General features: G+C 37.5%; 1 protein-coding gene across 1 annotated transcript in view; it reads left to right on the top strand.

Moving 5' to 3' along the window:
* TEX11 (testis expressed 11) overlaps window positions 1–24,477 on the top strand; it is a 362,907-nt gene that overhangs the window by 165,087 nt on the left and 173,343 nt on the right. Inside the window, exons 12-13 of the mRNA XM_059910602.1 lie at window positions 15,668–15,749; window positions 19,073–19,151. Coding sequence (XP_059766585.1) covers window positions 15,668–15,749; window positions 19,073–19,151 — 161 coding nt within the window. The remainder of the gene's footprint in view (window positions 1–15,667; window positions 15,750–19,072; window positions 19,152–24,477) is intronic.

Genomic DNA, 24,477 nt, shown 5'->3' with positions numbered 1-24,477 from the left:
TGTCTAAAAAACAATATAAGTACCTTAATTAAAAATATTTTATTGCTAAAAAATGCTAACCATTGTCTGAGCCTCCAGCAACTCATCATAATCTTTTTGCTGGTGGAGTGTCTTGCCTTGATTTTGATGGCTTCGGACTGATCAGGGAGGTTGTTGCTGAAGGTTGGGGTGGCTGTGGCATTTTCTTAAAATAAGATGAGAAAGAAGTTTGTCCCATCAATTAAATCTTCCTTTCACGAACGATTTGTCTTTGGCATGCAATGCTATTTTGATAGCATTTTACCCACAGTAAAACTTCTTTCAAATTTGGAGTCAATCCTCTCAAACCCTACTGCTACTTTATCAACTAAGTTTAATATTCTAAGTCTTTTGTTGTCATTTCAACAGTCTTCACAGCATCTTCACCAGGAGTAGATTCCATCTCCAGAAACCACTTTCTTTGCTCATCTATAAGAAGCAACTCTTCATTCATTAAAGTTTTATCATGAGGTTGCAGCAGTTCAGTTCCATCTTTAGGTTCTGCTTCCAATTCTAGTTCTCTTGCTCTTTCTACCACAGCTGCAGTTACTTCCTCCACTGAAGTCTTGAACCCCTCAAAGTCATCCACGAGGGTTGGAGTCAACTCCTTCCAAACTCCTATTAATGTTGATATTTTGACCTTTCCCCATGAATCACAGATGTTTATAATGGCATCTAGAATGGCGAATCCTTTCCAGAAGATTTTCAATTTACTTTGCCTGGATCCATCAGAGGAATCATTATCATGGCAGATATAGTGTTATGAAATATATTTGTTAAATAATAAAACTCAAAAGTTGAAATTGCTCCTTGATCCATAGGCTGCAGAATGGATGTTGTGTTAGTAAGCATGAAAACATTAATTGTATTGTACATCTCCATCAGAGTTCCCGGGTGACCAAGTGCATTGTCAAAGTAATATTTTGAAAGGAATCTTTTTTCCTGAGCAGTAGTCCTCAACAGTGGGCTTAAAATATTCAGTAGACCATGTTGTGAACAGATGTGCTCTCATCCAGGCTTTGTTGTTCCATTTACAGAGCACAGAAGAGTAGATTTAGCATAATTCTTAAGGGCCCTAGGATTTTAGGAGTGGTTAATGAGCATTGGCTTCAACTGAAGGTCACCAGCTACATTAGTCTCTAAGAAGAGAGTTAGCCTGGCCTTGGAAGCTTTGAAACCAAGCATTGACTTCTTTCTAGCTATGAAAGTCCTAGATGGCATCCTCTTCCATTAGAAGGCTGTTTTGCCTACAGTGAAAATCTGTTTAGTGTAGCTACCTTCATTGATTATCTTAGCTAGATCTTGTGGATAACTTGCTGTAGCTGTTACATTAGCACTTGCTGCTTCACCTTGCACTTTTATGTTAAGGAGTCAGCTTCTTTCCTTAAACCTCATGAACTAATCTCTGCTAGCTTTAAACTTTTGTTCTGTATCTTCCTCACCTCTCTCAACCTTCATACAATTGAAGAGAGATAGGGCCTTGCTCTGGATTAGGCTTTGGCTTAAGGGAATGTTTTGGCTGGTTTGATCTTCTATCCAGACCACTAAAACTTTCTGTATCGGTAATAAGGCTGTTTCACTATCTTATCATTCATGTGTTCACTGGAGTTGCACTTCTAATTTCCTTCAAGAATTTTTCCTTTGCATTCAGAACTTGGCTAACTGGTACAAGAGGCCTAGCTTTCAGCTTATCTTGGCTTTCAGCATGCCTTCCTCACTAAGCTTAATTATTTCTAGCTATTGATTTAAAGTGAGAGGCATACGACTCTTCATGTGAACACTTAGAGGCCTTTGTAGGGTTATTAATTGGCTAATTTCAATACTGTTGGGTCTCAGGGAATAGGGAGGCCTGAGGAAAGGGAGAGAGATGGGGGGCTGCCCAGTTGGTGGAGCAGTCAGAACACAGACAGCATTTAAGTTCGCCATCTTACATGGACACAGTTCATGGCATCCCAGAACAATTACAATAGTAACATCAAAAATCACTGAGCACAGATCACCATAACAAATATAATGATAATAATAAAATTTGAAATATTGCAAGAATGACCAAAATGTGACACAGAAACACAAAGTAAATGCTATTGGAAAAATGGCACTGATAGAGTTGCTTGACGCAGGATTACCTCAAACCTTCAGTATGTAAAAAACACAGTATCTGCGAAGTGCAATAAAGGGCAGTAAAATGAAGTATTCCTGTACTTGGAAACAATTTGATCCTGCAGTTAGTAGTACTCCTGACTCTTGCTCAGTATGAAACATTTCCTCATGTGCTTTGTAATTTGGGATTGTTAGTTTATCTTTAGTGTTAATCTTTTAGAATCCTGTACAACCTGGATTGAGGACATGGCCCTATATCTATTTTTTTTTTGATGTGGACCATTTTTAAAGTCTTTATCGAATTTGTTACAATATTGTTTCTGTTTTATGTTTTGGTTTTTTGACCCCGAGACATGTGGGATCTTAGCTCCCCAACAACGGATTGAACCCACACCCCCTGCATTGGAAGGCAAAGTCTTAACCACTGGACCACCAGGGAAGTCCATGGCCCTACATCTATTTGCTTTAGCAAGATGTCTAAGAGATATCACTCTTTTGGCTACTTTTTTTTTGATTTTTCAGCTTTACAGTTCTTGGACAACATGAGTAGTATAAATTTTTTTAATAAATTTATTTATTTATTTTTGGCTGTGTTGGGTCTTCGTTGCTGCTCGCGGGCTTTCTCTAGTTGCGGCGAGCAGGGGCTACTCTTCCTTGTGGTGCGCAGGCTTCTCATTGTGGTGGCTTCTCTTGCTGTGGAGCATGGGCTCTAGGCACGCGGGCTTCAGTAGCTGTGGCACGCAGGCTCCATAGTTGTGGCTCGCAGGCTCTAGAGCGCAGGCTTAGTAGTTGTGGCACACGGGCTTAGTTGCTCTGTGGCATGTGGGATCTTCCCAGACCAGGGCTCAAACCTGTGTCCCCTGCATTGGCAGGCGGATTCTTAACCACTGCGCCACCAGGGAAGTCCGAGTAGTATAAATTTGAACTCCATATCTATGTGAAGGTAGAGCCTGTTAAAAAATCCTCCAGACTCTCCCCGCCACACCTGCCAATCATCCAGAGAAACATTTCTTTTTGGCCTCATTCAGAGATTTGGCAGAAGACAGACAAACTTCCTATACCATTAGATAAAAGGGAAAAAAAAAACCCCAGGATACTCACCATTCCCATACAGTCCACTTCTCCATGTTTTGATGACTCACTACAATCTTTCTGCTTTTGTTTACTTTTCAGAGTCCTCAGGTTGTTGCTTTGTAGATCTTGTTCAGGGCTTTTAGTTGTAATTAGTGGAAGATATAGACTGTAGTTGTCATGCTCCTTCTTGGCCGGAACTGGAACAAATAGTAATATATATATATATTTTAATTTTTAACATTTTTATTGGAGTATAATTGCTTTACAATGGTGTCTTAGTTTCTGATTTATAACAAAGTGAATCAGTTATACATACACATATGTCCCCATATCTCTTCCCTCTTGCGTCTCCCTCCCTCCCACCCTCCCTATCCCACCCCTCTAGGTGGTCACAAAGCACCGAGCTGATCTCCCTGTGCTATGCGGCTGCTTCCCACTAGCTATCTATTTTACATTTGGTAGTGTATATATGTCCATGCCACTCTCCCACTTTGTGCCAGCTTACCTTTCCCCCTCCCCATATCCTCAAGTCCATTCTCTAGTAGGTCTGCGTCTCTATTCCCGTCTTGCCCCTAGGTTCTTCATGAACATTTTTTTTTCTAAGATTCCATAGATATGTGTTAGTATACGATATTTGTTTTTCTCTTTCTGACTTACTTCACTCTGTATGACAGACTCTATGTCCATCCACCTCACTACGAATAACTCAATTTCGTTTCTTTTTATGGCTGAGTAATATTCCATTGTATATATGTGCCACATCCTCTTTATCCATTCATCTCTTGATGGACACTTAGGCTGCTTCCATCTCCTGGTTATTGTAAATACAGCTGCAATGAACATTGTGGTACATGACTCTTTTTTTTTTTTAATGTCTGAAACATTTATATTAACATATTTCCATACAAATAACCCAATGAAAGTTTAGTATTAGTTGTTTTGTTTGTTTGTTTTTTTATACTGCAGGTTCTTATTAGGCATCAATTTTATACACATCAGTGTACACATGTCAACCCCAGTCGCCCAATTCAGCACACCACCCTCCCCACCCCACCACAGTTTTCCCCCCTTGGTGTCCATATGTCCGTTCTCTACATCTGTGTCTCAACCTCTGCCCTGCAAACTGGCTCATCTGTACCATTTTTCTAGGTTCCACATACATGCGTTAATATACGATATTTGTTTTTCTCTTTCTGACATACTTCACTCTGTATGACAGTCTCTAGATCCATCCACGTCTCAACAAATGACTCAATTTCGTTCCTTTTTATGGCTGAGTAATATTCCATTGTATATATGTACCACAACTTCTTTATCCATTCATTTGTCGATGGGCATTTAGGTTGCTTCCATGACCTGGCTATTGTAAATAGTGCTGCGATGAACATTCGGGTGCATGTGTCTTTTTGAATTACGGTTTTCTCTGGGTATATGCCCAGTAGTGGGATGGCTGGGTCATATGGTAATTCTATTTTTAGTTTCTTAAGGAACCTCCATATTGTTCTCCATAGTGGCTGTATCAATTTACATTCCCACCAACAGTGCAAGAGGGTTCCCTTTTCTCCACACCCTCTCCAGCATTTGTTGTTTGTAGATTTTCTGATGATGCCCATTCTAACTGGTGTGAGGTGATACCTCATTGTAGTTTTGATTTGCATTTCTCTACTAATTAGTGCTGTTGAGCATCTTTTCATGTGCTTCATGGCCGTCTGTATGTCTTCTTTGGAAAATGTCTGTTTAGGTCTTCTGCCCATTTTTGGATTGGGTTGTTTGTTTCTTTAATATTGAGCTGAATGAGCTGTTTATATATTTTGGAGATTAATCCTTTGTCCATTGATTCGTTTGCAAGTATTTTCTCCCATTCTGAGGGTTGTCTTTTCGTCTTGTTTATGGTTTCCTTTGCTGTGCAAAAGCTTTGAAGTTTCATTAGGTCCCATTTGTTTATTTTTGTTTTTATTTCCATTACTCTAGGAGGTGGATCAAAAAAGATCTTGCTGTGATTTATGTCAAAGAGTGTTCTTCCTATGTTTTCCTCTAAGAGTTTTATAGTGTCCGGTCTTACATTTAGGTCTCGAATCCATTTTGAGTTTATTTTTGTGTATGGTGTTAGGGAGTGTTCTAATTTCATTCTTTTACATGTAGCTGTCCAGTTTTCCCAGCACCACTTATTGAAGAGACTGTCTTTTCTCCATTGTATATCTTTGCCTCCTTTGTCATAGATTAGTTGACCATAGGTGCGTGGGTTTATCTCTGGGCTTTCTATCTTGTTCCATTGATCTATGTTTCTGTTTTTGTGCCAGTACCATATTGCCTTGATTACTGTAGCTTTGTAGTATAGTCTGAAGTCAGGGAGTCTGATTCCTCCAGCTCCGTTTTTTTCCCTCAAGACTGCTTTGGCTATTCGGGGTCTTTTGGGTCTCCATACAAATTTTAAGATGATTTGTTCTAGTTCCGTAAAAAATGCCATTGGTAATTTGATAGGGATTGCATCGAACCTGTAGATTGCTTTGGGTAGTATAGTCATTTTCACAATGTTGATTCTTCCAATCCAAGAACATGGTATATCTCTCCATCTGTTGATATCATCTTTAATTTCTTTCATCAGTGTCTTATAGTTTTCTGCGTACAGGTCTTTTGTCTCCCTAGGTACGTTTATTCCTAGGTATTTTATTCTTTTTGTTGCAGTGGTAAATGGGAGTGTTTCCATAATTTCTCTTTCAGATTTTTCATCATTAGTGTATAGGAATGCAAGAGAATTCTGTGCATTAATTTTTTATCCTGCAACTTTACCATATTCATTAATTAGCTCTAGCAGTTTTCTGGTGGCAGTTTTAGGATTCTCTATGTATAGTATCATGTCATCCGCAGACAGTGACAGTTTTACTTCTTCTTTTCCAATTTGTATTCCTTTTATTTCTTTTTCTTCTCTGATTGCTGTGGCTAGGACTTCCAGAACTATGTTGAATAATAGTGGTGAGAGTGGACATCCTTGTCTCATTCCTGATCTTAGAGGAAATGCTTTGAGTTTTTCACCATTGAGAATGATGTTTGCTGTGGGTTTGTCATATATGGCCTTTATTATGTTGAGGTAGGTTCCCTCTATGCCCACTTTCTGGAGAGTTTTTATCATAAATGGGTGTTGAATTTTGTCAAAAGCTTTCTCTGCATCTATTGAGATGATCATATGGTTTTTATTCTTCAATTTGTTAATATGGTGTATCACATTGATTGATTTGCGTATATTGAAGAATCCTTGCATCCCTGGGATAAATCCCACTTGATCGTGGTGTATGATCCTTTTAATGTGTTGTTGGATTCTGTTTGCTAGTATTTTGTTGAGGATTTTTGCATCTATATTCATCAGTGCTATTGGTCTGTAATTTTCTTTTTTTGTAGTGTCTTTGTCTGGTTTTGGTATCAGGGTGATGGTGGCCTCATAGAACGAGTTTGGGAGTGTTCCTTCCTCTGCAATTTTTTGGAAGAGTTTGAGAAGGATAGGTGTTAGCTCTTCTGTAAATGTTTGATAGAATTCACCTGTGAAGCCATCTGGTCCTGGACTTTTGTTTGTTGGAAGATTTTTAATCACAGTTTCAATTTCATTACTTGTGATTGGTCTGTTCATATTTTCTGTTTCTTCCTGGTTCAGTCTTGGAAGGTTATACCTTTCTAAGAATTTGTCCGTTTCGTCCAGGTTGTCCATTTTATTGGCATAAAGTTGCTTGTAGTAGTCTCTTAGGATGCTTTGTATTTCTGCAGTGTCTGTTGTAACTTCTCCTTTTTCATTTCTGATTTTATTGATTTGAGTCCTCTCCCTCTTTTTCTTGATGAGTCTGGCTAATGGCTTATCAATTTTGTTTATCTTCTCAAAGAACCAGCTTTTAGTTTTGTTGATCTTTGCTATTGTTTTCTTTGTTTCTATTTCATTTATTTCCGCTCTGATCTTTATGATTTCTTTCCTTCTGCTAACTTTGGGTTTTGTTTGTTCTTCTTTCTCTAGTTTCTTTAGGTGTAAGGTTAGATTGTTTACTTGAGATTTTTCTTGTTTCTTGAGGTAGGCTTGTTTAGCTATAAACTTCCCTCTTAGAACTGCATTTGCTGCATCCCATAGGTTTTGGGTCATCGTGTTTTCATTGTCATTTGCCTCTAGGTATTTTTTGATTTCCTCTTTGATTTCTTCAGGGATCTCTTGCTTATTTAGTAACGTATTGTTTAGCCTCCATGTGTTTGTCTTTTTTACGTTTTTTTCCCTGTAATTGATTTCTAACCTCATAGCGTTGTGTTCAGAAAAGATGCTTGATATGATTTCAATTTTCTTAAATTTACTGAGGCTTGATTAGTGACCCAAGATGTGATCTATCCTGGAGAATGTTCCGTGCGCACTTGAGAAGAACGTGTAATCTGCTGTTTTTGGATGGAATGTCCTATAAATATCAATTAAATCTATCTGGTCTATTGTGTCATTTAAAGCTTCTGTTTCCTTATTTATTTTCATTTTGGATGATCTGTCCATTGGTGTAAGTGAGGTGTTAAAGTCCCCCACTATTACTGTGTTACTGTCGATTTCCTCTTTTATGGCTGTTAGCAGTTGCCTTATGTATTGAGGTGCTCCTGTATTGGGTGCATATATATTTATAATTGTTATATCTTCATCTTCGATTGATCCCTTGATCATTATGTAGTGTCCTTCTTTGTCTCTTGTAACATTCTTTATTTTAAAGTCTATTTTATCTGATATGAGTATAGCTACTCCAGCTTTCTTTTGATTTTCATTTGCATGGAATATCTTTTTCCATCCCCTCACTTTCAGTCTGTATGTGTCCCTAGGTCTAAAGTGGGTCTCTTGTAGACAGCATATATATGGGTCTTGTTTTTGTATCCATTCAGCAAGCCTGTGTCTTTTGGTTGGAGCATTTAATCCATTCACGTTTAAGGTAATTATCGATATGTATGTTCCTATGACCATTTTCTTAATTGTTTTGGGTTTGTTTTTGTAGGTCCTTTTCTTCTCTTGTGTTTCCCTCTTAGAGAAGTTCCTTTAGCATTTGTTGTAGAGCTGGTTTGGTGGTGCTGAATTCTCTTAGCTTTTGCTTGTCTGTAAAGCTTTTGATTTCTCCATCAAATCTAAATGAGATCCTTGCCGGGTAGATTAATCTTGGTTGTAGGTTCTTCCCTTTCATCACTTCAAGTATATCATGCCACTCCCTTCTGGCTTTGCAGAGTTTCTGCTGAGAAATCAGCTGTTAACCTTATGGGAGTTCCCTTGTATGTTATTTGTCGTTTTTCCCTTGCTGCTTTCAGTAATTTTTCTTTGTCTTTAATTTTTGCCAGTTTGATTACTGTGTGTCTCGGCGTGCTTCTCCTTGGGTTTATTCTGTATGGGACTCTCTGCGCTTCCTGGACTTGGGTGGCTATTTCCTTTTGCATGTGAGGGAAGTTTTCGACTATAATCTCTTCAAATATTTTCTCTGGTCCTTTCTCTCTCTCTTCTCCTTCTGGGACCCCTATAATGCGAATGTTGTTGCGTTTAATGTTGTCCCAGAGGTCTCTTAGGCTGTCTTCATTTCTTTTCATTCTTTTTTCTTTAGTCTGTTCCGCAGCAGTGAATTCCACCATTGTGTCTTCCAGGTCACTTATCCGTTCTTCTGCCTCAGTTATTCTGCTATTGATTCCTTCTAGTGTAGTTTTCATTTCAGTTATTGTATTGGTCATCTCTGTTTGTTTGTTCTTTAATTCTTCTAGGTCTTTGTTAATCATTTCTTGCATCTTCTCAATCTTTGCCTCCATTCTTATTCCGAGGTCCTGGATCATCTTCACTATCATTATTCTGAATTCTTTTTCTGGAAGGTTGCCTATCTCCACTTCATTTAGTTGTTTTTCTGGGGTTTTTTCTTGTTCTTTCATCTGGTATATAGCCCTCTGCCTTTTCATCATGTCTATCTTTCTGTAAATGTGGTTTTTGTTCCACAGGCTGCAGGATTGTAGTTTTTCTTGCTTCTGCTGTCTGCTCTCTGGTGGTTGAGGCTATCTAAGAGGCTTGATGGGAGGCTCTGGTGGTGGGTAGAGCTGACTGTTGCTGTGGCAGTCAGAGCTCAGTAAAACCTTAATCCACTTGACTGTTGATGGGTGGGGCCGGGTTCCCTCCCTGTTGCTGTGGCGGTCAGAGCTCAGTAAAACCTTAATCCACTTGACTGTTGATGGGTGGGGCTGGGTTCCCTCCCTGTTGGTTGTTTTGCCTGAGGCAACCCACCACTGGAGCCTACCCGTGCTCTTTGGTGGGGTTAATGGCAGACTCTGGGAGGGCTCACGCCAAGGAGAACTTCCCAGAACCTCTGCTACCAGTGTCCTTATCTCCACGGTGAAACAGAGCCACCACCCGCCTCTGCAGGAGAGCCCCCAACACCAGCAGGTAGGTCTGGTTCAGTCTCCCCCAGGGTCACTGCTCCTTCCCCTGGGTCCCGATGCACACATTACTTTGTGTGTGCCCTCCAAGAGTGGGGTCTCTGTTTCCCCCAGTCCTGTCAAAGTCCTGCAATCAATTCCCACTAGCCTTCAGAGTCTGATTCTCTAGGAATTCCTCCTCCCGTTGCCGGACCCCCAGGTTGGGAAGCCTGACGTGGGGCTCAGAAGCTTCACTCCAGTGGGTGGACTTCTGTGGTGTAAGTGTTCGCCAGTCTGTGAGTCTCCCACCCAGCAGTTATGGGATTTGATTTTACTCTGATTGCGCCCCTCCTACCGTCTCACTGTGGCTTCTCCTCTGTCCTTGGACGTGGGGTATCCTCCTTGGTGAGTTCCAGTGTCTTCCTGTCGATGATTGTCCAGCAGCCAGTTGTGATTCTGGTGCTCTCGCAAGAGGGAGTGAGAGCATGTCCTTCTACTCTGCCATCTTGGTTAATCCTCACATGACTGTTTTTGAATTACAGTTTTCTCAGGGTATATGCCCAGTAGTGGGATTGCTGGGTCGTATGGTAGTTCTATTTTTAGTTCTTTAAGGAACCTCCATACTGTTCTCCATAGTGGCTGTATCAGTTTACATTCCCACCAACAGTGCAAGAGGGGTCCCTTTTCTCCACATCCTCTCCAGCGTTTATTGTTTGTAGATTTTGTGATGATGGCCATTCTGACCGGTGTGAGATGATATCTCATTGTAATTTTGATTTGCATTTCTCTAATGATTAATAATGTTGAGCATTCTTTCATGTGTGTGTTGGCACTCTGTGTATCTTCTTTGGAGAAACGTCATAGTAATATTTTTAAAAATTAGTTTTTGAGGGGAAATTAAAACTTGGCAGCCTTATGTTATTCCACAAAGTTGTTTTTGAAAATTTATCTGTACAATGAAATTGGAAAAGTCTTGGTTGCTTAGATAAGACACCAAAAGCACAAGAGAAAAAGGAAAATTAGATGATATCGGGCTTCATTAAAGTTAAAAATTTTGGGACTTCCCTGGTGGCACAGTGGTTAAGAATCTGCCTGCCAATGCAGGGGACATGGGTTTGAGCCCCTGTCTGGGAAGATCCCACATGCCACAGAGCAGCTAAGCCCATGCACCACAACTACTGAGCCTGTGCTCTAGAGCCTGCGAGACACAACTACTGAGCCTGTGTGCCACAACTACTGAAGCCCACGCATCTAGGGCCTGTGCTCCGCAACAACAGAAGCCACCGCAATGAGAAGCCTGCGCACCACAACGAAGAGTAGCCCCCCGCTCGCTGCAACTAGAGAAAGCCTGCGCGCAGCAACGATGACCCAACACAGCCAAAAATAAATACATAAATAAATAAATAAATAAAGTTTAAAATTTTGCTTCAAATGAAACTATCAGGAAAGTAAAAACACAACCCATGGGGTCCTCCCAAAAGAATGGGAGAAAATAATTTCAAATTATGTATGATAAGTGTCTGGTATCCAGGATATATTTTTCTAAAAACCTCTTACTACTCAGTAGTAAGAAGACAACCCAATTAAAAATGAGCAAAGGATTTGAATAGGTATTTTTCCAAAGAAGTTATACCATAGGCCAATAATAAGAACATTGAAAGATGCTCAGTATCACTAATTATCAGGGAAATGCAAATTAGAAGCACAGTGAGGGACCACTTCACACTCACTAAAATGACTATAATTTTTTAAATGGACAAAAACAATTATTGGTGTGAATGTGGATTAATTAGAACATTTGTACACTGCTGGTAGGAATGTTAAATGGTACAACCACTTTGCAAGACAGTTTGGCAGTTCCTCTAAAAGTTAAACATAGAGATACCATATGACCCAGCAATTCCACTCCTAGGTGTATACTCAAGAGAACTGAAAACATGTGTCCACATAAAAACTCATGCATGGGGCTTCCCTGGTGGCGCAGTGGTTGAGAATCTGCCTGCTAATGCAGGGGACACGGGTTCGAGCCCTGGTCTGGGAATATCCCACATGCCGTGGAGCAACTAGGCCCATGAGCCACAACGACTGAGCCTGCGCGTTTGGAGCCTGTGCTCTGCAACAGGAGAGGCCACGATAGTGAGAGGCCCGTGCACTGCAATGAAGAGTGGCCCCCGCTTGCCGCAACTAGAGAAAGCCCTAGCATAGAAACGAAGACCCAACATAGCAATCAATCAATCAATAAATCTTAAAAAAAAAAAAGGGAAATATGTATTTAAAAAAAAATGAAAACAAAAACAAAAAAAACTCGTGCATGAATCTTTATAGCACCACTATTTACAACAGCCAAAATATGGAAACAGCCCATATGTCCATCAGTTGATGGACAGATAAACAAAATGTGGTATATCCACACTAAAGAATATTATTTGGCCATAAAATGAATGTAGTGCCGATACATGTTATAACATTAATGAACCCTGAAAACATTATGCCAATTGAAGAAAACCAGCCACAAAAGAACACATTGTATCATTCCATTTACATGAAATGTCCCAAATAGGCAAATATATAGATACAGAAAGTAGAATAGTGTTTGCCTGGGTGTTGGGGTGAGGTGGCACTGGAGGGAATAGAGAATGACTATTAAAGGGTACAAGGTTTCTTTTTGTGGTGATGAAACTGTTCTAAAACTGATAAACAACTTTGTGTATATACTAAAACCCATTGAGTTGTGTACTTTATTTTTTTAAAAATATTTATTTATTTTTGGCTGCATTGGTTTTTTTATTTTAAATCACAACTCTTGAGTGCATGTCTTTATTTTGTTCCGATTTTAATTGGAGTGTTCTTACTTTTTAGAGACAATTTTTAGAGCAGTTTAAGTTCACAGCAAAATTAAGCAGAAGGTACAGAGATTTCCCATACACATCCTGCCCCTACTCATGCACAGCCTTCCTAGCTATCAAAGTCCCCACCAAAGTAGTGCGTTTGTTACAGCTGATGAGCCTGCATTGACACGTCATTATCACCCAAAGTCCACTGTTTACATTAGAGTTCACTCTTAGTGTTGTATGTTCTAAGGGTTTGGAAAAATGTATAATGGCATGTATCCATCTATACTATCATACAGAGTAGTTTCACTGCCCTAGAACTCCTGTGTGCTCCACCTGTTCATCCCTCCCTTTCCCCTAACCCTTGCCAACCACTGATCTTTTTACTGACTCTGTAGTTTTGCCTTTTCTGCAGTGTCATATAATTGGAATCCTATGGTATGTAGCCTTTTCAGAGTGGCTTCTTTCAGGTAGTAGTATGTATTTAAGATTCCTCCATGTCTTTTCATAGCTTGATAGCTCATTTCTTTGTAACTTTGAACAATATTCCGTTGTCTGGATGTTCAACAGTTTATTTATCTATTCACCTACTCAAGGACGTCTTGGTTGCTTCCAGGTTTTGGCAATTATGAATAAAATACCATCAGCTGTTTTCCTTGAAGCAACAGACCTATTTCTTTCATTTTTGTGAAAATGTCTGCCAAATACCCATGTTGGAATAACTGAGGTTTGTCTAAAATGGTATTCTTTGACAAAAGTGGCTTGTTCAGCTTGCAGTTCAAATAATCACACAAGTGTTTTTTTCCTGGAAACAGCTACCACAGTACTTCAACATGCAGGAAAAATGCTTTATGCATACTTCTCATTTCATCATATTGGATATTAAAAAGACATGAACTGGTACAGCCACTTTGGAAGACAGTTTGGCAGTTTCTTACAAAACTAAACATACTTTTACTATGTAGTCCAGTAATTGCACTCCATGCTGTTTGCCCAAAGGAGTTGAAAACTTATGTACACACAAAACCTACACGTGGTTGTTTATAGCAGCTTTATTCATAATTGCATCGGGTCTTAGTTGCGGCATACAGGATCTTTCATTGCAGCACACTGGCTCTTTGTTGCAGCATGCGGGCTTCTCTCTAGTTATTGTGTGCGGGCTCAGTAGTTGCAGCACGCAGGCTCTCTAGTTGTGGCGCGCGGGCTCCAGAGCATATGGGCTCTGTAGTTGTAGCACCAGGGCCTAGATGCCCTGAAGCATGTGGGATCTTAGTTCCCCAGCCAGGGATTGAACCCATGTCCCCTACATTGGAAGGCGGATTCTAAACCACTGGACCACCAGGAAAGTCCCGAGTTGTGTACTTTATTATTATTATTTTTATTTATTTTTTTAAATGTCATGGGTATTTTTAAAATTTTATTTATTTATTTTGAGCTGCGTTGGGTCTTTGTTGCTGTGTGCAGGCTTTTCTCTAGTTGCAGTGAGCGGGGGCCACTCTTTGTTGCGGTGTGTGGACTTCTCGTTTCAGTGGCTTCTCTTGTTGCAGAGCACAGGTTCTGGGTGCATGGGCTTCAGTAGTTGTGGCTCGCTGGCTTAGTTGCTCCATGGCATGTGGGATCTTCCCGGACCAGGGCTCAAACCCTTGTCCACTGCATTGGCAGGCGGATTCTTAACCACTGTGCCATCAGGGAAGCCCTCCGAGTTGTGTACTTTAAATGGGTGAATTGTATGGTATGTTTATTATATCTCATTAAAGCTGTTACCCCCCAAAAAAGTCTTGCAACAGATTCTTTTTTTACCTAAAATGATATTTGTAGCCTGAAAAATGGGTAAGATTTCTGAAGGAGAGAATGTAGGAAAAGGAGTAGTTTTATAGAAGCTGAACCTTAGGAAAGCCTCACAGTAAGGGGCTAGGAAGATAAGAAGAACACCTTAAAGTAGGTAAAATACCCAGTAGATTGGCAAAAACTTAGAAGTCCGATAATTCCAAGTGTTGACAAGGATGTGGAACACTGGGAATTCTCATCCACAGCTGATGTTAGTATAAAGTGGTGTACCACTTTGGAATTGCAAGCATGAGTCCTCCTGCTTTGTTCTATTTCAAGATTTTTTTGGCATCCCTTGCACTTTCATATGAATTTTGGGGTCAGCCTGTCAATTTCTACAAAGAAACCAGCTGGAAATTTGATCGCATTGAATCTGTAGATCAGTTGGGGGATTACTGCTATCTGAACAATATTAAGTTTTCCAATCAGGAATATGGGATGTGTTGTTATTTATTTAGGTCTTCTTTAGTTTCTTTCAATAATGTTTTGTAGTTTTCAGTATAGAAGTCTTGCCCTTATTTTTAAAATTTATTCCTATGTATTTTATTCTTTTTGATGCTATTATAAATGGAATTATTTTCTTAACTTCACTTTTGGATTGTTCATTGCTAATATGTGGAATATGTCTTGAGCCCAAGAGATATTCCAACATGCCCATTAGGAAAGGTGGTAATGCAATAAGTTATAATTATAATGCAATCTTAGTTTATTCTTTGTACTGATATTATCTTTATTTGCAAATGCTTTTAATACCAGTAGTTACTTTTTCCCTAACTTTCCATTCTTCAGGCATCTCACCCATGAATCGCTATAATTTTTTGCATAGCTTGGAGCTAATGAGTACAATGTTCATGTAGAGGTTAATTGACATTGTAGAGAGAAAAATTCTATTCTGGGAACCTAGACTGCACTTTTAATCGTAGACTGCTGTTTAAAGATGTACACTGTCAGGCAAAAGTGGAAGCAGGTGCAACTAGCAAGGACTTGGAAAAACCATTTAATAGTAAATATGATAGGCGTATCCTATAGGAAAGACAATATGTTTTCTATTTCATTCAGCCATTGTTTGCAAAGGACCTTCGTTGTTATTAAAGTCTCAAAAGAAAACAAACCTAATTGATGTTTGGGGTTTTGCTTACCAAGACAAGAACATGGTCTTACATTCTCACAGTTTAAGTATTGACCTTGCCATTAAATGCTTGCCACTCAATAGAAATGTTTACATGTTCTTTTCCTTTTACTATTTCATTTAGATTGAATAAAATATCAGAAAATATCCTCAGGAATAGACTGGATGTTATGATTTGATTTGTTATAATTTTGATTTCCTTTGATCATGATACATCTTGCTGTGGTTGAATAAAACAGGCAATTACTTGAAAATTGTCTTTTACATTTCACAGTTTTAATATCATTGTGATTTCTTTGTTTAAAAATAGGAACATTTAACTGAAGCTGGGCTTTCCTTAAAGATGAAAATCCTCTTGAAGTATAAAACAGCTAATGAAGAATTTCTTGCAGGTAAGTAACATCTCTGTGTGTGAAGAGTACACAATTTTGAAATATTAACACCAATTTGTTGAATGTAAGATCTTTTGTAGTATACTGGCATAGGTATAATTTGATGGTGACTGAGAAGGAAATTGAGCACATAAGATTGTCAGTCAGGAAGAAAAGGAGAAGGAAGAGAGAATAGTAGCAAATTTAACAAGTAGTAAAAAAAGAGCTGAATAAAAGCTATCAGTTTTCCTTTAGTCTAGCAGAAAATTGCAGCTGCCCAACCTGCCCACCATGAAGAAAGATAACCTATTGATAGAAAAAGCCTTTGTAATGCTGTGCCTTTTATAATTACTTGTATAAATATTGCTATTTGTTTTTTAAAATTCTCAAGGGACTAGAATGTACACATCACAACATAAACATCCTGATACACAGCTGTGGGTCGTTTGGCAAGTGACTTAACTTTTCTGTGCTTCAGTTTCTTCATCTTTAAAAGAAATGTAATAGTAATGTCTACTTCACTGTGTTGTTTTGAGAATCCTATGAGAAAAAGTATGTAAAGCATTTAGTTCCATGCCTGGTACATAGTTAGTGTGCAATAAATATTACCTGTTATTGTAGTTACTACTATTGTTGTTATTACTACTATATAGATGAATTAAGTGAGGCATAATATCTCTATGCACACTGGCCCCTTAACAGTATTTCAATTATGTTTAGTCATAAAAATAATTTACTCTAAATTTTTTTAATGTATACATGCTTTATTTTTTTTTACTGCATAAAAATTTAATTGCATTATAGAGCTGCATTATTTTTACTATATAAAATTATGTTAGTATAATAACTGATTATCCAATAAATAATAACAATTTATAATAAGTAGGACAGTAATCAGATTTGGAAGTTGCTCTAAATTTAGTGCCAATTTAGTACTGCTGAAACTTCCTGTGACTTCTAGAATATTAGCCAATCACTAAGAGACCTCAGAAGCTGAAATATATAGAGGATTCTGCATCTCTAGGTAACAGTATCAGCTCAGATATACACAGGTTAAAATTTATTAGGAGCCAGAAAGACAACTCCTCTTTTTTTGCAGTACAGGAATAAACAAACCAACAAACCAATTAAAGGAATAGTCTTATTCAAGCTAATATAATATGGGAAGATCAGAGAGATTATTGGAGTCACCTAGTTTGAAGTTGATTAATTTTGGACTAGAATTCCCCATTACAGTTTTTTATCAAAATGTGGAAAAGAAACAGAGTTTAAAATGAAATTATACTTTATTTCCAGATTGTTTTTACTTAACTCAATCTAGATGCTCGTGATAGAGTTGCAGCATCAGATTACAAACTAGGAAACTTCATGAATTTAAGTTTTCTATAGTTTAAAATAATAAAATTATCTTTCACTTTGTATTAATAGTATATATGGGGACTTCCCTGGTGGCGCAGTGGTTAAGAATCTGCCTGCCCATGCAGGGGACACGGGTTCAAGCCCTGGTCTGGGAAGATTCCACATGCCCTGAAGCAACTAAGCCCGTGCGCCACAACTACTGAGCCTGTGCTCTAGAGCCCGCGAGCCACAGCTGTTGAGCCTGCAAGCCACAGCTACTGAAACCCGCGCCTAGAGCCCGTGCTCCACAACAAGAGAAGCCACCACAATGAGAAGCCCACATATCACAATGAAGAGTAGCCCCCACTTGCCGCAACAAAGACCCAACACAGCCAAAAATAAATAAATAAATAAATAAATGTTTAAAAAAAGTATATGTGAAGCTTGCATTTTTATAATCTGTTCATTTCTTTGCTAATGAAAATACTTTAAGAATGGTCAACCCAGGCTTCCCTGGTGGCGCAGTGGTTAAGAATCCACCTTCCAATGCAGGGGACACGGATTCGAGCCCTGGTCCGGGAAGATCCCACATGCCATGGAGTAACTAAGCCCATGTGCCACAACTACTGAGCCTGCGCTCTAGTGCCTGCGAGCCACAACTACTGAGCCTGCGAGCCACAACTACTGAAGCCCACATGCCTAGAGCCCATGCTCTGCAACAAGAGAGGCCACCACAATGAGAAGCCTGTGCACTGCAACGAGTAGTCCCCACTCGCCACAACTAGAGAAAGCCCGTGCACAACAAAGACCCAACATAGCCAAAAATAAATAAATAAAATAAATACATTTATTTTTTTTAAAAAAAAAAAGAATGGTCAACCTAACTGCTGTTTTTCATTAGAACTTCACTGGTATTTTTTATAGTAGGATAAGTAGAAATTAAAAAAATATATAACTTTTTTATTATGAAAAGATAGCACATACCCATTAAGGAAGTTTTTGGAAAATACTAAAAATATCCATTGTCCACCATCCACTGGAATATCAGCTCCTTGGCAGCAGAGATTTTTGTGTGTTTTGTCCACTGCTGGATTCCCAGCACCAAGCACAGTTCCTGGCACAGAGGATACACTCATTAGTTATTTTTTGAATAAAAAATCTAAACACAATCACTTTTAGAAATTTGATGATTTATTTTCAGTATTTTTCTATATTAATTTGCTTGTTTTACAGAATTGTGACTATATAGTACAGACACCCTTTGTTTTCCAATTTTGTTTTTTACTAATCTTATAACCATTTTTTATATTGGTGCATATTCATTTTTTAAATGAAAAACAGTTTTATTTCATACTTAACAATTTTAATGGTTGCATAGTAATTTATCACTACCCTACAGTGGACACTCAGTATATGGCCTTTTTATTGTTATAATTTATATTGCTTTGAATATCCTGTTCATTACATTTCCCCACATTTATTTCAGATGAATTTTCAGAACTACAATTTCTGAAGTAAAGGGAATAATAATAATAGCAACTTTCATTTACTGAATGCTTACTAAGTGCTAGGTCCTTTGCTATGTAATTTACATACATTATCTCATGTAACTCTCTCATCAGCCCTGAGAGATTGGTGATTTGTTCCCCACTTTACAGATGACAAAGCTAAGGTGCCGAAAAACTAAGTAACTTAACCTATGGCCATGAAAGTGGAAAGTGGTTTCAAATATGGATCTGACTTCAGATCCCAAGCTTTTATCCACTGTGTTCTTAGCAGATAGTAGTCAAATTGCTTTTCAAAAAGTTACTTTGCCTGTTTTACTGCTCTCTCTCTAGCATTGGATATTATTGCTATATAAAAAGACTTTGATAAATTGTTAGGCAAGACATGGTATATGGCAAACATTTAGAAAGTAGATTTTGAACAGAGGAAAATTATTGAAAATAGCTAAGGTTCCTAAAAAGTGAAACTAATGTGATTATTTCCTTTGTTCTATTTGTTAGCTGTCATGGAAGTACTACATCGTGGCATGTCTTTAGACTTCTGTCTGCACATTGCTAAACTGCTGATGGATAATGAAAGGTATAGAAGAAATGATTTTCTTTTCTTTAAAGACTAATATTTTTCTAAGGTTTCCATTATTAAGGTTATATTGAATTATATCTATCTGTCTATCTATCTCCCTCCATCCATATTCACAGAGCACAATATTTGCCATTGTGCTAGTCAAATTAGAAGATGGAACTGCTTCTTAAATGATTTAAACAATCCATAGTCAAGTCAATTTTAAAATTTATATTAAAATTTTTTTAAATAAATAAAATGAGAAAGGAGTAAGATAGGGTTTTATAAAACAGGAGTTGACTAGGTTAACTTGCAGGCCAGTGGCATGTGGAACAGGAAGGCATGTGCAAATGTAGTTCTGCAAATGATACACCTCTGTAGCTCTATCTTTGGATCATTAATGTCAAAAGGGACCTTAACGTACTTGCAGACCTCTTTGTGGTTTTCAGACTTCAGTGTTCATCAGAGTTACTGGGGAATCACTTGAAAAGATGCTCAACATCGTTAGCCATCAGGGAAATGCAAATCAAAACCACAATGAGAAACTGCTTCGCACTACTAGGATGGCTGTAATCAAAACGATAGATAATAACAGAAATTGACAAGGATGTGGAAAAATTGTAACCCTCATACACTGCTGGTGGGAATGTAAAATGGTGCAGCCACTTTGGAAACAGCCTGTTAGTTCCTCAATGAGTTAAATAGAGTTACCATATGACCCAGCAGTTCCACTCCTAAGTTAAAGAGGAAACGTGTTCATACAAACACGTGTATATGAATGTTCATAACAGCATTATTTTTAATAATCAAATGTGGAAACAACCAAAATGTCTATCAACTGATGAAAAGATAAACAAAATATAGTATACTCATTTGGCAATAAAAAGAAACAGAGTACTGATACATGTTATAACATGGATGAACCTTAAAAACATGCTAAATGAAAGAAGCCAGTCACAAAGACCACATATTGTATCATTCCATTTATATGATATTTCCAGAACAGGCACATTTATAGAAACAGATAGTAGATTTGTTGTTGCCTAGGGCTTCGAGAATTGGGGGGATATGGGGAGTAACTACTAATGGGCATGGGGTCTCTTTTTGGTATAATGAAAATGTTCTAAAATTGTATGATGGTTGCACAACTCTGGGAATATACTAAAAACCATTGAATCATATACTTTAAATGGATGAATTGTATGGTATGTGAATTATACCTCAATAAAGCTTATTAAAAAATAATCACTAGGGAATGTGGTAAAAACAGAGAGATCAGGCCCTACCTTACTCCAACAAGCCCAGACCTCCGTATTCTATATTAGTCCTCCAGGTGGTTCTGAGAACCACTGTTTTGTTTAATTTTTTAATTTTTTAAATTGAAGTATAGTTGATTTACAATATTATATTAGTGTCAGGTGTACAACATAGTGATTCAATATTTTTATAGATTATACTCCATTTAAAGTTATTATAAAATACTGACTATATTCCCTGTGGTGTACAATATATCCTTGTAGCTTATTTATTTCATACATAGTAGTTCGTGCCTCTTAATCCCGTACCCCTATTTGCCGCTACCCCCTTCCCTCTCCTCATTGGTAACCACTATTCTGTTTTCTATATATGTGAGTCTATTTCTGTTTTGTTACATTCATTCATTTGAGTTTTTAGATTCCACATATAAGTGATAACATACAGTATTTGTCTTTCTATGTCTGACCTATTTCACTAAGCATAATACCCTCTAAGTCCATCCATGTTGTTGCAATGGCAAGATTTCATTCTTTTTTATGGCTGAGTAACATTCCATTTTATATATATACCACATCTTCTTTATCCATTTATCTGTTGATGGGTTGCTTCTGTATCTTGGAAGTTGTAAATAATGCTGCTATGAACATTGGGGTGCATATATCTTTTCAAATTAGTGTTTTTGTTTGTTTTGAATATATACCCAGGAGTGGAATTGCTGGATCATATGGTAGTTCTATTTTTAGTTTTGTGAGGAACCTCCATACTGTTTTTCACAGTGGCTGCACCAATTTACATTCCCACCAACAGTTCAAGAGGGTTCCCTTTTCTCTACATCCTAACCAACATTTGTTATTTGTGGTCTTTTTGATCATAGCCATTCTGACGGGTGTGAGGTGACATCTCAGTGTGGTTTTGATTTGCATTTCTCTGATGATTAGTGATGTTGAGCATCTTTCTTGTGCCTGTTGGCCATCTGTATGTCTTCTTTGGAAAAATGTCTATTCAGGTCCTCTGCCCTTTTTAAAATCAGGTTGTATGTTTTCTTGATATTGAGTTGTATGAGCTGTTGATATATTTTGCATCTTAACCCCTATTGGTCATATCATTTGCTAATATTTTCTCCTGTTCAGTAGGTTATCTTTTCATTTTGTTGATGGTTTCCTTTGCTGTGCAAGAGCTTTTACTTAATTAGGTCCCATTTGTTTATTTTTGCTTCTGTTTCCTTTGCCTTAGGAGATAGATCCAAAAAAATAACTGCTACTATTTATGTCAAAGAGTGTTCTGCCTATATTTTCTTCTAAGAGTTTTATAATTTCCAGTCTTACGTTTAGGTCTTTAATCCATGTTGAATTTATTTTTGTATATTGTCTGAGAAAATGTTCTAATTCCATTCTTTTACATGTAGCTATCCAGTTTTCCCAGCACCAATTGTTGAAGAGACTGTCTTTTCTCCGTTGTATATTTTTGCCTCCTTTGTTGTAGATTAATTGACCATGGGTGCGTGGGTTTATTTCTGGGCTCTCTATTCTGTTGCATTGATCTATGTGTCTGTGTTTGTGCCAGTACCATACTGTTTTGATTACTGTAGCTTTGTAGTATAGCCTGAGCCTGAAGTCAGGGAGTGTGATACCTCCAACTTTATTCTTTTTTCTCAAGATTGCTTTGACTGTTTGCGGTCTTTTGTGGTTCCATATAAATTTTAGGATTTTTTGTTCCAGTTCTGTGAAAAATGTCATGGGTATTTTGATAGGGATTGCATTAAATCTGTAGATTGCATTAAATCTGTAGATTGCTTTGGGCAGTATGGATATTTTAACAATGCTCCTAGTGTTCTTATCACTTTAGGAAATTACAAGGGCTGTAGAAGCTCAGTTCTAAGAATCGGGGGCAGAGACCAACATATATTTTCTGTTATCTCATACATACTTCATAAGCTGTTAAGTTTCAACCTGATTGTTACAGCCTATTTTTTTTCAGTTCTGATTTTTGTGAATTTTGATTCTGTCATGCAGTATATTAACTACTCCTCCCAGTTTATGTCATCCTCAGGGTTCATAGGCATGCCCACCTGTCTTCATTTAATTCAGATTAGCAAACTTTTTCTTAAAGGACAAGATAGTATATATTTTAGATTTGTGGGCCACACAGTTTCTGTCACAACTCCTCAACTCTGCCATTATAGTGCAAAAGCAGCCATAGACAATATATAAACAAATGTGGGTGGCTGTGTCCCAATAAAACTCTTTCCCAGTTTTTTTTATTGTGGTAAAATACGCATAACTTACTATATTAATCATAAAGTGTACACTTCATTGGTAACAAGTACATTCATATTCTGCAAACATCACCACAGTCCATCTCCAGAACTCTTTCATCTTGCAAAACTGAAACTCTTTACCCATTAAACAATAAACTCTCTGTTCCCCACTTCTTCCAGTCCTTGGCAACCACCATTCTACTTTTCATCTCTATGAATTTGACTACTCTAGGTACGTTATTTAAGTGGAATCATATAGTATTTGTCTTTTCGTGATTGACTCATTTCACTTAACATAATGTCCTCAAGTTTCACCCATGTTGTAGCATGTGTCAGAATTTTGTTCCTTTTTAAGGCTTAAGAATATTCCATTGTATGTATATACCACATTTTGCTTATCCATGTATTTACTGATGGAAGATAAAACTTCCATGTTTTAGCTATTATGACTAATGCTGCTGTGAATGTGGGTGTAAAAATATTTCTTTGAGAACATGCTTTCGATTCTTTTGGTTATATGCCCAGAAGTGGAACTGCTGGATAATGTAATTCTATTTTTAATTTTTTGAGGAACTGTCATACTGTTTTCACAGTGGACGTACCATTTTGCATTCCCACCAACAGTACACAAGAGTTCCAATTTCTCTACATTCTCATCAACTTTTTTTTTTTAAATATATTAGTAGCCATCCTAATGAGTGTGAGGTGGGATCATGTAGTTTTGATTTGCATTTCCTTAATGACTAGTCATGTTGACCATCTTTTCATGTCATTTTTGGCCATTTGTATATCTTCTTTGGAGAAATGTCTGTTTTAGTCCTCTGCCTATTTTTTAATCAAGTCGTTTGGTTTTTAATGTTGAGTTTTAGGAGTTCTCTGTGTATTCTGGATATTAATCCCTTATCATATAAATCATTTGCAAATATTTTCTTCCATTCTGTGGGTTGCCTTTTTACTCTGTTGATAGTGCCTTCTGATGCAAAATACTTAAAATTTTTCATAAAATCCAATTTGTGGGTTTTTCTGTTTGTTTGTTTCCTGTTCTTTTGGTGTCATATCTAAGAAATCATTAACAAATCCAATGACATGAAGATTTTCCCCTTTGTTTTCTTCTAGGAGTTTTATAGTTTTAGGTCTTACATTTAGGTCATGGATCCATTTTGAGTTAATTTTTGTACATGGTGTAAAGTAAGGGTCCAAGTTCATTCTTTTGCATGTGATACTAGTTTTCTCAGCATCATTTGTTGAGAAGACTGTCTTTTCCCCATTGAATGGTCTTGGCACTCTTGTCAAAAATCATTTGAATATATATGTGAGTTTATTTCTGTGTATTCTGTTCTCTTCCATTGCTTTTTTTTTTTAAGCTGTTATTTTGTAGTAAGTTTTGAAATCAGTTAATATGAGTTCTCCAGCTTTGTTCTTCTTTTTCAGAATCATTTTGACTCTTCAGAATTCCTTGAGATTGCATATGAATTTTAGGATGAATTTTTCTATTTCTTCAAAAAAAATCATTGGGATTTTGATAGGGGCTTCATTTAATCTGTAGATCACTTTGGATAGTATTGGCATCTTAACAATACTGTCTTCCAATTCATGAACATGGAATTTCTTTCCATTTATTTATATGTACTTTAATTTTGTTTAGAAATGTCAAAAAAAAAAAAAAAAGAAATGTCTTGCAGATTTTATCATACAAGTCCTTCACTTCCTTGTTTAAGTTAATGCTTAATTATTTTTTATGCTATTGTATATGAGATTGTTTTCTTAATTTTCTTTTCAGATTGTTTATTGTCTGTATATAGAAATGCAACTGAGTTTTGCATGTTGACT

Source organism: Balaenoptera ricei, chromosome X (assembly GCF_028023285.1).
Source record: "Balaenoptera ricei isolate mBalRic1 chromosome X, mBalRic1.hap2, whole genome shotgun sequence".
Taxonomy (NCBI): Eukaryota; Metazoa; Chordata; class Mammalia; order Artiodactyla; family Balaenopteridae; genus Balaenoptera; species Balaenoptera ricei.
This window is presented reverse-complemented; position numbering and strand designations above follow the sequence as displayed.